The following is a 13,962-nucleotide window of genomic DNA, read 5'->3' as shown; positions in this document are numbered from 1 at the left end:
AAAAAAGAAAAAAAAAATCCTCATCTCAGTCTTCAAGGCCGACACCGGCAGACGATCATACAGACTACAGTGAGAGAAACACAGAAATTTGAGCTTGATGGACCTCAGACTACATCACAAGTATACTCCATCTTACTATACGTATTGTATGTTGGTGCAAAAATTACAATTCTATAGTTTACATTATTTATCTTGCTTAAATAAAATTTCTATCATCTCATTTACAAGTTTTTTATGTTTTGTTCTGCTTTTTTTTTTTTTTTTAATAAGAGTTCTAGACAATGACATATAAACGATAACTGCCTTTTAACTAAAAACATGGACATGATTCACATTGCGTAGCATCCATCCTTGAAGTGCCTGTGTCTAGAACATCCCAGATCGGATTTGAAAAGCAAGGCCGTCGTTCTGTGTAGCTTGCTGCAATTATAAAAATGGAGACTGTTATAATGGTGTTTTGAAGTTCAAGCGATCCATACATTTGCATCTCACAAAGCAAATGAACCAATCTGTAGTGGTCACAACCTTTTGTTATAGAGGAACTCTCATAGCCGACCCCTCCCCTATATGTATGATTAAATTGGCAGTAGGGTACCCAGCAATGTGTGCCAGGTAGATTTTCCTGCTTTCTGCTTCAAGTAACAAAACTTAAATAAGCCTTTGCATGGATGTTCCTTAATTCCTGAATTAAATACAGAGACTAAGGGGAGCTACTAGCCTGAGATGACTACAGAAGGGCCACACATGACGCCAGAGATTCATGCATAGGGATGTAGGTGCTTGAAACAAAAATCGAAATGATAAAGTTACCCATTGCTGCCTGCAAATTCCAGAGAAGAAAAAAATCTAATTCAGAGTCTATGTTTCTATAGAGTACATCTCATACACCCGGCTACACAAGATCTCTCAATGCATTTGAATCTTATTTTAGACTGGCGACAGTTTACTTGAAACAAGCACAAAGTTTTCAGTTTATTATCAAAATTATTTTGCAGAAGGCTTACTTTATTGATCTCTTTGTGCCGTTCTTTGCTTACAATTTCTTCAAGAACTTCACCATCTCCTTTAATCAATCTGAAAAAAGAAAAAAGTTAGAGGGTGGCTTCAAATAATGTGAATTTGGGGAAATTCAAAGGACTGTATGATGTATATTTTACAATTTTAGCTATATGTAGAAGTGTTGTATCATACTATGGAATAGAAACGTATTCGACGAGTCAGAGATGGATGGATCAGTGAAGGACATCTCTCTGCAAAGTAAACAGTGGTTTGGTAAAAACGCTGCTTGTTCCCCATACTAATGGTGCTTCCTGACAATATTCTATAATGTAATCACTCACACGCACCGTATAACGTTAATAGATTAAATTATTAATGGAATTGCCAATCTTAATCAAACTTTTTGCCACAAGTCCCCATCTAAAGAAATGATCTCTTTTGCATTATACAATAAGGGTGATGCAGAAAAATACTGTGATGTGTAAATGAGGAACAGTATCACAAATATTATTATTTTATTATTATTATACTTTATTTATAAAGCGCCAACAGATTCCGCAGCGCTGTACAAGGTAAAAATTTTACAGATAACCACAAGAACAAAATGACAAGCAATTGACATACAGATACAAGAGGAATGGAGGGCCCTGCAGGAACTTACATTCTAGGTGGATAAGGGGTGAGAAACAGGAGGACTGCTTGGTAGTGAATGATGTTAATGTAGGGGGAGTTTATGTCAGTGGTAGGCTTCCCTAAAGAGAAACGTTTTTAGTGAGCGTTTGAAGGAGGGTAGAGATGGTGAGAGTCGGACAGCACGGGGAAGAGAGTTCCAGAGGGTTGGTGCTGCGCGAGAGAAGTCCTGTAGGCAGGCGTGGGAGAAGGTGATGAGTGAAGATGCGAGGAGCAGGTCATTGTTGGATTTTAGAGGACAGGCTGGATTATATTTGCTGATGAGGGAGGATAGGTAGAAGGGGGTGGCGTTAGTGAGAGCTTTGTAGGATAGAGTGAGTATTTTGAATTTAATTCTGCTATGGATGGGGATAGCTGAATAGATAACCTGAATGCCTCCTGTGTCTCCCTGACAGCTAACTGGCTTTTAAAAAAGAACGTGCCATAAGCATGCCAAGCCCGTGTCTATTTAAAGAATCTGCTTGTCCTGCAGGATTTTCTTTTGCATTCATTCAGCAGTTTAAAAATGGGTCATTTCCTGCTAGTGAAACTTTTGCATTCGGAATATTCATCAAAGTGATTGAGTATGCATTACTGTAAAAGGAAAAGGTTTGGTTTTTTTAGTGGTGGGGCTCACGGTCCCGAAAAGCAGCTTTGCTTCTAATTTACAATCTGAAGACATCTACGGAGCCCTCTGTAATTAAATAGCTGGGAAACAATGGAAGAATATATTGAAGTATAAATAGAAGGTAGTGCGGCTCTGATTGGTGTCCAGAGCTCGTGTCACTAAATCCTAATAAATCAGGAGATGGTCACCATCAGAATCCAGCACAGTAATGACATCAAACAGTAAATAAAATGTGACATTTACTATTATACCACCACACCCCATGGTATATCTAGACTATTAACGACTTTTTCTTTCTTTCACAAGATGCTGTTGATACACTGCCCCGTAGCCCTCTTTTCCAATTTCTTATCTCCTGTTTGTCTTGACTTGGCGGTATTTGTATACAATCATGTAACTTAATAACAATCGTACCAGATTATCATGATGTAATACACAAAATGTAAATGCAAAGAGACGTGAATTTACTAACACTAATCAAATGCAAACAATTTCATGGTCCAATGTGTAGGCCATGATCTGGAACTGTACGGCTAGGCTCTGGTTTGTACCACACTTATACGGGCTTACCCACATTTATATAAATAAAGGATAATGAAAGTAATACTAATTTATAAGCCGTACTGTTAGTTCCCTGGTATCTGCCATCGAGCTACAGCTTCCCATAAACCCCACGTACATTTTAGTATACACTGCCACTGTGTTTTACTATGTGAAGAATGACATTGACAGCTCTAATGGACTGAAAAGAAGCATAGATTATGCACATTTTCATCAGTTATGTCATTCGCAAAATAAATTAGTGGCAAAAGAAAAGTAATCATATACGTGTTTCTGTCAAATGCTAGATAGATGGATAAATAATATAAGGATACCACAATGAAAACATTTCTGTATCATAGTGACTATTTATTAGTTTAATAATCTATTCGCCTTCAGAATGTACATAAAGAGACAATCATGGAGTATGCCTTACTGAGCTGATTATAATGCACACGTGCTACACACATTTCACATTTATCACTATTGCAATAACTCACTGGATACAAATGTATATTCTTAGCATTTATGTTCTTGAAAATGTACATAGCTGGAAAAAATCTTAATACAAATGATGGATTATTGGAACAATACATCTATATTTGTCAATTATTAGTTGAGAATACATCATACATATACATGTTCCCATTATAGCGAATAAATGAATACATCTGATGTTGAGACAATATATCTATGTCAACACTGACAGGCATGATTACTGAACAAAATAAATGCTTCTGGAGGATATCTAACATAATTTTCCCTTTTGGCTAAGTCAGCCTTTTTATAATTCTGTAAATCATAACGAACATCAAAGTGATTACCTGAAGGTATTTCAGTGCTCCATTTATACCAGTTAATAGCATGCAGAGCAGTACCTCATTCTTCCGGTCTCTGGGTCCATAACTCTCCTGATAACACTCTGCCGTGCGTCCCACTCTTCCTTAGTCATCGGTTTCATCGCTTGAATTCGGGTCTTCTGTTCATCAGTCAGAGCTAGAAGGCAAAAAATGACAATAATATACTTGTAATGGATTCCAATTCTCCCTAATATTAGGATACTTAATGACTGGGTGTGTGTTTGAAAGCCATTTAAAAAACATTTGTACATACTATTTTCCAATATTTGCAAGTTACTTTTATATCTGTGCTATATAAAAAATGTGTGCTATTTCACAGCTACCAAAATGATTGCACATGAAAAATGCTGCTGCTGCATGATACATATAGCCAGTTTGAAGTACCATTGTGTATAAAAAATTGCACACGTTAGTGTTTTGCTTTACATGATAGTCATGGAACAACAATTTAATTAAAACAAATATGAAGCAGGTACCTCAAGGAAACACAGACACAACTGAGCGCTTCCTTCACATTGTACATAGTACATAGTATAGTATAGTCACGTATCATCTCACCCGGATCACAGTCTTCAATAGAGTCTTTCTGCCACAAATCTGGAGATGGGCCAAGAAAGCATTCTTGTGATTTGGGTTTGATATCTTGGGTGCTGGCTACATCTTTCTTCTTCACTTTTTTGCTTTTCTTTTTCACTTTCTTTTTCCCTTTATTGCTCTTTGCTTTCTTTTTTTGTTTATACTTTTTGTCACTGTCACTAGAGTCATCTGAGGATGAGCCAGTAGATGATGACGATGAGGAAGAACTTGAGCTACGGAAAGACGAAGATGATGAAGTGCTAGCCTTCCTCTTTCTCATTTTCTTCTTTCTTCTTTCTAAAATGTCACAAAGATGAGAAGAACTTGAGGACTGGAACCAAACGGGTAAAATGAATATGGCCTACAATAAGAGGCAACCATGCAAATATTGCTGCCTCTATACGATGTAACCAAGGTCATGCAAACATAATCTATTTCATGTTTGTGTGCTGAAAACTGACATTTTAAGTGGTGCCTATCTTCAGTGACCATTTAAACAGATGATGATACATTGTAGGGATTTATTTCACCTCTTCAGAACTTTGCTTTTTGCATCCTGGGTGAAACCTTCTGATTTTGCCTTCACAAACAGTCGAAGATGAATACTTAAAGGGGGTGGAGAAAAGTTTAAACGAAAGACTTCTGAGTCTATTGGCTTCATAAATTCTTTCATTTAAACTTTTCTCCCCCTTTAATGCAAACAACATTTTTAAAGGTATCTTAATTTATAAAGCCAATAGGCTCAGAAGCTGAGATACCTTTAAAAATGTTGCTTACACAGCCAAACAGAAAGATTTTAATTACCTTGCAAATCTGTATGTTATTTTTAAAGTATTTATGCAGTTTCAGTTCCTCGTCCAAAAGAATTAATTTTACAGCAAACCAGTGTTTTATCAAACTCCTAACTATAGACCCAGATGTGGAATTCAGGCACATAACTGACTATTACACTTGCCTTTCTTACTTCGTTCCGGTGACTGTGAATGGTATTTGGCGAGGGAGGATGGTTTCCTGACAGGAGAAGGAGTGCTGCAACGTGATCTAGATTTCTTCTTCTTCTTCTTAAACGACTTACTGCGAGATGTACTTGAGCTTCTGCTCCGGCATCTCTTTGTCAGACTGTTCTCCATCACTGCTTCTTCACCATACAGTCTGCTTTCAATAACAAATCACTGACTTAAAAATGAACTGATGTACAGGCACTCACGATGTGAAATACATTATTACAAATTTATAGAAACAAGTAAAAAAAGGGAACCTCCACCATTACGTTTTCAAAAATACCATGCAGTTTCTTTTTTAAACAGTTTGCATACTGTTTTCCAGCAGCTGAATAGTAGAAACACATTGACTTAGCCTACTACCTATTGAGTATTGAACTTCATTGGCATTGTCATCAAAAGGTCTGCAGATAAAGGAAGTTTTTTTTTTTGAGTAAATAAGATAAAACCTGGGGTTTTGTGAATTCTTTCCTACATGACTGCGTGCAGCATTGTATTTTATGCTCATGGATAATTTTTTATTATTATTTTAGGGTTCACACAGGGCAGTAAAATGTAGACCCGCTTACTGGCAGTTTATGAGATTCAGCGACTAAAGCAGAGGTGGACAGGAGTTCAGATCTCCCTGACTCTACTCTGCATTATAAATAGCCAAGTCTGCGAGCTGGTCTGGCGGGAGGAACTTGGTTGGCCATGTATAATATATAGTTAAATTACTAAGATTTCTTTAAAAACACCTCATCTATGGAATTATGACCAGATAGTTCTCGTTCAATAACAACTGGAGGTCAGAACCTGAATCATCGCTATCTAGTGTTTGCTGATCAGTAAATTATTGAAGAAAAACAGAAAGAGAGAGAGAGTGTGTACCTGGTCTTCATTCTCTGCCAATCCAATATTAATGTATTTGGTGTATCAGTTTATTAGCGTGAGAAGGTTATGTTCAAATCCAGCTCTTTTTGCCTGTACCCAGCTAAATCACAAGATTCCAGAACAAGCTCAAAGGTGATGGGTCAAGGAGTGCTTACTGTGAATTTGGCTGCATGGCCTTGCGAGGTCATTTTAAATGAGTTTATGGTTTCTCAACGTCTCGGACCTCATCTCCATTAACTTGCCGTGCCGCTATCATATAGTTAATGTCTGCGGCCTGCCTTTGAAGCACTGCCACAATGAAGACGTAAAGCTCTGAAGGAACGGGTATGCTGTACGCCATTTCTATTACAGGACTGGACACAGGTGCTGTTTGTGTTACTGACTTTCTAACTTCATGATTTATACAAATAAAGGTCTAATAAACCAAGCAGTGACGTGGGGAAATCATAATGGATCTGCTAGCTGTCACTCTTCAATAAATAATAATAATAAATTATAATATAATATACAATATTCTAAAACACCTTCTAGTGAACTATTTACAGCAACACAATCAGTATCCACTTTAAGCGTTAAATAAATACATAAAGCCTCAGAAAATAATGTCATTACATCACTACCATACAATACACCGCCATAAATGTATCGACACTGAAGCTTTAACTCTATAATGGCCCAGCATAAAGCTCCCACACTAGTGGCACAGTGAATGTGGCAGTCAAGCCTTCAAACAGTCCTTGAATGCACAGAATGCAGAATATCAAGCAGACAGCCCTAAAATAACAGACCAGGAGCATGACGTAAAACCCTGGAGAGCCCGGATATTGCTACAACGTAATGTGCGGATATAGAGCTGCTTGATACGGCCATGTCTCCGGTCCCTAAACAAACACATTTCCTCGCACTATTTCAGCGCATGTGCACTGCTGTCTCCGTTCATCAAGCACCTTCTTTATAAGACCGGATGTTGTCCACAGGAGTGTGTGAATAAATACAGCCGTACTTACTGTTAGTTAGATTTACAGCAATAACCCGGTCTGTTAATGTAATCATAATACTTAAGAATCTCGTTTTCCCAGAATGTTGGACTTCCGCCTACATGTCCGTCAGTTATCTCAGCCCCCTAGCAAACATAACTCTCTCCAACAGTTCCTCCGCGCTGTGGTTTACAAAGCCTCTGTTTGCGACTGATTAATAATTATATTTTTTACCTTACAAAAGGTCCCACATTAATACCATTTACGTTAATTTAGACTTGGTGTTCTTTACAACCGAGATAACCCCATTTTATTTCCACCACACAGACAGTGCTGCAAAAATCAAGGCTATATCAACCATAGTTTTCTTAATTAGAGCGCCCTAATTTCATAAAGTCACTGATAAAGAGACAATGAATTTGCTTTATTGATCCCTTGAAAAGAAAAAACAAAGTAACATTCTAGGTATCAGGTGCCCATCCCTCTTAGTATATAAATATAACTGGCAGCAGTGATCTTCTCTTCTAGGGTTTGCATGCTATTCCTTCTTCTTAAGGTATTGCTCCCATTTGGTGAAGGTGGAAATAAACTAATTTTGCTTGTGATATGGGAAAGAAACAGCCATTACTGACAAAAAACAAAGGGCTGATAACATAACTTTATTTGATATTGGTAAAAACTGTGTAGACTGTGAGAAAAAAGTATTTCACACTACATTACATAACTGATCCAAAATCACCAAAACCATCCACCTTTAAATTAGTTATACACAATTCACAAAATGTAGCACGGTGTTGCATAAAGTACTTTAATAAAAGGTATGCACTCACCACCGGTTCCGAGAAACACACAAACATACCTGAGAACTTCCAGGCTCCTTCTACCCAGAGCCCTCCCTGTTAATTAGACTCAGCCCCCCTTATTTACACTGTCCCCTATTGCTACAGCATCTGCTGGTGCTATATAAATAAATAAAATTAATGTAAAGGTTAGTTGGTTTCCATAAATGACACCAGCATCTGTCACAAGTCCCAATCGCAGTAAAAGACTTCAAAAGTATAGATAGAATACAATTAGAATATAAAGTATGCATAGAGATAAAATAAATGAACATTTTTGTTTAATTTAAAATAACAACCAGGGCACAGCATTGTTTGCATTTGACCAAACAACAGTTTTGCCTCAAGGTATTTAGATTTTACAATCTTTTTGTATCAATCCGAGTAGTTCTGGGTCCCATTATCATTTAAGCGAGGCTGGATTTTCCCGTAAGGCATTAAATAGTCACCTGACTAGCATTATCTTTTATAAAGTATCTGGGACCAGCCAAGCCTCTGTTAAACTAAAGAACAAACATCTACGGTTCCTGCTCGGTCTTCCCCTTCAACATACGTAAATCCATCACCCTCCCCCAGGGTCTCCACCAGCTGGGGCTTTTGGTTGCACATAGGACAGTGTTTATTTCGGACTTGTGAGGCTCTCATCCATACAATAAGGTTCCATCGCTCTCCAGACTCAATTGGAAGGGCTCCATGAACTTGCTGCCCCCTGTGTAAAATCCCATGACCAACAACGTGCTCAACCTCTGTGTACCTTCTCTCATTGGAAGGGACCTTGAACAATAGAAGGTGAAAACAGGATAAGGTCAGCTCAACCACGGTTTATAAAGAAACCAATAATAAACTAGCAATAGTTGTAATTGACATGTAATCCCTCAAATGCAAAATAAACGTACACATCATGATATAATTGTATCTTGGCCCTGCAACCCCTGATATATAACTCTGCAATGTCATGTACTATGAGCTGCAAGAAATTGTTAATTTTCCTTTAAAATCACACACCTCTTAATTATTGAATTCAGGTGTTTCAATCAGACCCATTGCCAAAGGTGTATAAAATCAAGTAATCATGCACTCTGCACTTATAAACACTTGTGAAAAAAATGGGTTATTCTGGAGAGCTCAGTGAAGTTGAGCGTGGAACTGTGATAGGATGCCACCTTTGCAGTGTCAGTACATGAAATTTAATTCCTACTAGATATTCCACGGCAAGTGGTATTGGAAAGTGGAAGCTTTTAGCTCAGCCATGAAGCAGTAGACCACGCCAAGCTACAGAGCAGGGTCACCAAGTTCTTAGATGTTCGTAAAAGTCCCAGTGCTCTGCTGATTCCATAGCTGAAGAGTCCTAAACTTCCACTGGCATTCAATCGGCATCAAAATTGTTCCCCCGACCATCCTCCTATGGTCAGATCAGAGACCAGTCCTCCCGGGAAAGAACACCACCAAATCTTTAGAACTTCTCTAGCTCCCATGCAATTCACTTGTTTTATATTAACTTTAAGTGACCACAACCCCTTTTTTTATTGCTTGTATTTCTTCTAAATATATGTATATTTATAAAAGCAGCCTTAACATTATAGTTGCTTAGTAGGAAGGAAACCAACATCTTACCTCTTTCATATCTGAAAAATACAAGTTTCCTTCAGTAAAGTCCTTGCCCAGGCAAACATTTAGTGTAACCTCTGCATTGTCGTAGTGACAACTTAAGTCCAAGTCTTCATGTAGTGCGTACTTCACCACGAATGCTTTGTGGCTGTCCAGGCAGCTCCCACCCCAGTCCGGATACAAGACAGCGCTGAGTGGCTTCAGATATTTCTCTCGCAGAGGAGTGATGAATGTTTCATCTAATCCCAGCTCATTTAAAAGAACCTGAGAAAAAAAAAAGCCAACCCATCACGGATAACATAAAAGGGAGCTAGTTATATTATGAAACAGTCCATAGACGATACAGCTAAGGTACAATTAAACAATGTACATCAAGCTGGGCTGATCTTCCCAGATAATCATATTACCGTCCACAGATTCATTTAAAAACGTCTCAGTCCAAATTTACCCCGTAGTTATTCATTGTGTTCGGACGTCCCTTTGGCAAATCTGATTTTTCAAAATTTTCAAGCTCCTCTAAGAAATCTCTGCAAAACTCCGGAACAAACACTGGGAGCCGATAGGCCCTCTTTCCTAAGAATAAACCAAATATTTTGGAATCATTGTGTTTGAGCACACTAACTATTAACATTATTTATCTGATGCAAACACTTATTTATAAAATTCTCAGTATTTGTTATTTTGGGACCTTGCAAGATGGTTAGGATTTAAAAAGAAGTATAAAGAGACATCCACAATATAGTTTTCCTACAATAGTTGGTCTAAATAATGAAATGATTTTTTGCTACGGCACCTTCATATATTATGACCTTCTTTACTGTAAAGAAGGGGGCACATTTATACGAGTCCTAAACCCGGCCAATTTCCCTGCAATACATTACAACTGCTACATACACAATTATATTACCTGGTATGGAGTAAAGATGATTTAACAGACCATCTAAGTCAGCCTGAGGAGATTGACAAAATCTGACAGCTGCTAAAAATTCTGCTGCGAAAAAGGATTCCTTGTGAAAAGAAAAACAAAAAAAAGCATGTTTTCATATGATAGATACGGGTTCCAGATACCTTTCCCTCTCCTCCTTCGGTTCTAACCCCTTCTCTCCCCCAGATCACTCTCCACATCTTTTCTCGGTTTATGTTTTCTCTCTCTTTTCTCCGTTTGCTCTCTCTTTCTCGCCTCCTTTGCTCCCTCACCCTCTCTCATCTAATCTATTATCCTCTCACCTACGCTCTTTCAATTATTTCTTTCCACCTTTCCTCTCCTTCATCTAGTCACTTGAAACCTGCCCCAGATTGTCTAGAGTGTCATCCAACAAAGTCAATATCCTCTTGTTATAGATGTTATATTTTCTTGGAGTCATAGAGAGTCATGGAGAGTCACAGCTGCAGCAGAACAACTTCAACAATTGCAGATAAAAAGTAATGTTCCCTTTTTCTTGTTTCTCCCTCTCTTTTTTGCTTTTTATTCCTCTTTCCTATTTCTTCTTCCTTCCTCTCCTCCAGGTCAGAGCAGAGGTAAATGGGAGGTGGTGGGTCAAAGCAGAGGGCAGCTGGAGGGAGCATAGAAACCGCTCTGTCTCACCGACCATATATGCAGTGACAAGGCTAATATATACATACATATATATATATATATATATATATATATCTCAGATCAGTATTTAGAGAATGCACTAAAATTCACTATTGAGCATGGCCTACCTGTAAAACATACAGCTGAGGATGCAGCGGTTTATAGCGGAAAGAAATCTCAGCTCTTCTGTGCGTTGACTCCTCACCTAAATTCATTCTCCTCTGAACTTCTTTCTGGACCTAAAAAATAGTTTGTGGCACGCAAGTCTATGTTATAGGCAATACACAAAGCGATTCACACCCATATCCCGAGGAAATAAATATTAACAAATCAGTGAAATTAATTACATGAACCCAAAAGCATTTAATGGGACATAAAACACGAAACAATTTCAGTACTATGGAATATGATGGCCCTGTATACATCAATACATAAAAATAAGCCATCAGCTTATGGGAAGAGGCTGCAATGCTTCTCAGTCTTCAGTTAAAGAGCTGACTAAGAATCATAGATGGTGTAGTTCACAATAGCTGAACTAAGGGTAGTTTGAATTTTAAGAATATTTCCGATTTCAAATAATGTATGTACAGTCTGCATGCTTTCTCCAATAGGGGAGCATATGGCCGCCTGGGTCGCTACCAAACTACTACTCTGTCTTGCTCGGAGTCTGTCTTTTAAATGGTGCGAAATAATGTTACACTATCTAACAGGGTCTCATAAAAGGAGTGGAAACTGTTCACATTATTAAGAGTATGGAATTATTGCATGGTAACGGTTGCATCTTCAATTGAACACAAACCTTTTCCAGAACATGTCCAAACTGCTCAGATGTCCGACATCCTTTGTTGTATAACGCCTACCAAGTACAAGCAAAACAATGAATTAACATTCTTTGAATAAATACATTTAAAATTACATTTCATAGGTAGAAACTTCAGCATACAAAGTGATCTGTATGAAGCAATAAAACTAGCTTACACGGGTCGGTCTCCAAAGTGGCAGGGCTTTCTCCCTTGGGATTGGGAAAAGCCATAAATGCACTGAGCAGGTCTTCTTTTTATAAAATCTATTGAGTTGGTGAAGGTCCAACGTTTAGGCTCTCAATGAGCCTTTCTCAAAAACCCTTGAGAACCCTTCACCAAGTCAATACATTTTATAAAAAGAAGACCTGCTGAGTGCATCAACTTTATTTGCTGTAATATATATAGTTGATATATATACCGTATATCTCTAATGAAAAAATACAAGCCTAGAAGTAGTGAACAGCACATCATTTGAGTAAGATCTGCAATAAGCTCCATCTGCCTCATCTCGAAGTTCTCTGAAGCAGATGATAAGAAATAAAATACCCTCTCGTAGTCCCTTTTGAACTGTTGCACATCCGTGAACCTGACATGGGCCTGATACTCCTCAATGAAAATGTTATCGGTGTAGAAGCAGGAACAGCAGTAGGACAGCTCCCGGGGTCTGCCTGCCATGCCCTGGGCTGGAGGCGTATTCTGATTGGATCGGAGAACTAGCTCACGCCGGTCACCAAGTAAATACTACCGGGTGCAACAAGGAAAAAGGAAAAATGCGTTCCCTGCGGCGAGGGATCGTGTAAAAATTACCCTCTCTGTTTCTGTGCGCGCGGCATAATAACCTGAAGAGCTACAAAGCGTCATATTTGATACAGGTATTTGTATGTAGTAAAGCTGTCGTTTCTGTTAGTTAGAGCTCTGTTAGAACCAGCTCTTGTTTGGCGTCTTTGGGGGTTCTTGAAAATATGTAGCCATTTATGGAAAAAGTAGACTATATTATACTTGAAGTCATGTTAGTATTCTCTAGTAATTGTCTACATATTCGAATTACATTTCCGCACGTTCTGCTCATGTAATAAGGCGATTCAGCGCCATGGCAACATGACAGCCATAGTGAAAACACTTTTGTGGCAGCTGTGAGATTGTGCGCTGTCCCTTAGCCTTGTGGAGTTACAGTAAATACAGTCCCCCCGACAGGAAGCTCACATACGGCGTTCGTTCAGCGCTGAATGCGTGTAGGTACTTTGTGTGATTCCCAGCCGGGGGCCAGCATTCCTGCGCCTCTCTGGGTGTCCGATAGGTAGGTTTGGGGTTATGCTGGAGCAGCTGCCGTGTGACGGTAAGCATGGACCTGCTGCATGTGGCAGAGGTTGTGGTGGAGTCCAGCCCCAATAAAATGGAGGATATATACAAGCTCCTGGCTGAAGGCTCATACCCCCCTTCCTACTGCTCTATCAAAAAGAAGACCCTCAAGAGATACGCCCGCAAGTTTACACTGGATGGTAAATAAGGCACAGACGAGTAATGACTGTTAGGAGGTTTTTATTTTTATTCAATCCTAAATAGCAGACGTGCCTGTATCTATTATTATTCTTTATTGTTTTATATAGCGCCATCATTTTCTGTAGCGCTGTACAATGGGTAGACAGGACATAGTATATAGCATAACCATTTGACTTACAGAAACAGACCCTCTAGGCTTCAAGCTTGTTTGTTTTGCCCTGCTCCCCACCCATTTTTTCCTTTAACCCCTTAAGGACCGGGCTCATTTTTCGTTTTGTACCCTGTGGGACCGAGGCTGTTTTGACACTTTTGTGGTGCTTGTGTTCAGCTGTAATTTTCTCCTCACCCATTTAGTGTACCCACATAAGTTATATATTGTTTTTTTCAGGACAAGATGGGCTTTCTTCAGATACCATTATTTTGATCGTATCATCTTATTTACTATAAAAAAATTAAAAAAACATGGTGAAAAATTGAAAAAAAAACACATTTTATGACTTTTATTTGAAAAAT

General features: G+C 38.6%; 2 protein-coding genes across 2 annotated transcripts; both read right to left on the bottom strand.

The window, feature by feature from the left end:
* Positions 1-366: 366 nt before the first annotated feature.
* LOC149289118 (uncharacterized) lies at positions 367-6,486 on the bottom strand. Its single transcript, XM_089491029.1, has 6 exons — positions 6,389-6,486; positions 5,228-5,424; positions 4,255-4,569; positions 3,715-3,832; positions 1,005-1,074; positions 367-420 (listed from the first exon to the last, which is right to left on the bottom strand). The coding sequence occupies exons 1-6, from the start codon at positions 6,484-6,486 to the stop codon at positions 367-369; spliced, it is 852 nt and encodes a 283-aa protein (XP_089347155.1).
* Positions 6,487-8,460: 1,974 nt separating this feature from the next.
* On the bottom strand, positions 8,461-13,293 carry LOC149289117 (2-oxoglutarate and iron-dependent oxygenase domain-containing protein 2-like). Its single transcript, XM_089491028.1, has 8 exons — positions 13,153-13,293; positions 12,496-12,690; positions 11,946-12,002; positions 11,275-11,385; positions 10,478-10,577; positions 10,019-10,143; positions 9,577-9,834; positions 8,461-8,736 (listed from the first exon to the last, which is right to left on the bottom strand). The coding sequence occupies exons 1-8, from the start codon at positions 13,291-13,293 to the stop codon at positions 8,461-8,463; spliced, it is 1,263 nt and encodes a 420-aa protein (XP_089347154.1).
* Positions 13,294-13,962: the final 669 nt, after the last annotated feature.

The sequence above is a fragment of the Sceloporus occidentalis genome, unplaced genomic scaffold, assembly GCF_023333645.1.
Source record: "Sceloporus occidentalis isolate IW3139 unplaced genomic scaffold, rSceOcc1.0.p SCAF_48, whole genome shotgun sequence".
NCBI lineage: Eukaryota > Metazoa > Chordata > Lepidosauria > Squamata > Phrynosomatidae > Sceloporus > Sceloporus occidentalis.
This window is presented reverse-complemented; position numbering and strand designations above follow the sequence as displayed.

Coding starts and splice junctions, on each gene's coding strand:
- LOC149289118 (XM_089491029.1), bottom strand. CDS start 6,486: ATGGCGTACAGCATACCCGTTCCTTCAGAGCTTTACGTCTTCATTGTG. Junction 5,425..6,388: donor AACTATATGATAGCGGCACG/GCAAGTTAATGG, acceptor TATTGAAAGCAG/ACTGTATGGTGAAGAAGCAG. Junction 3,833..4,254: donor TATTGAAGACTGTGATCCGG/GTGAGATGATAC, acceptor TTTGCCTTCTAG/CTCTGACTGATGAACAGAAG.
- LOC149289117 (XM_089491028.1), bottom strand. CDS start 13,293: ATGCTTACCGTCACACGGCAGCTGCTCCAGCATAACCCCAAACCTACC. Junction 10,578..11,274: donor CTCAGCTGTATGTTTTACAG/GTAGGCCATGCT, acceptor TCTTTTCACAAG/GAATCCTTTTTCGCAGCAGA. Junction 8,737..9,576: donor ATTTTTCAGATATGAAAGAG/GTAAGATGTTGG, acceptor CTATTGTTCAAG/GTCCCTTCCAATGAGAGAAG.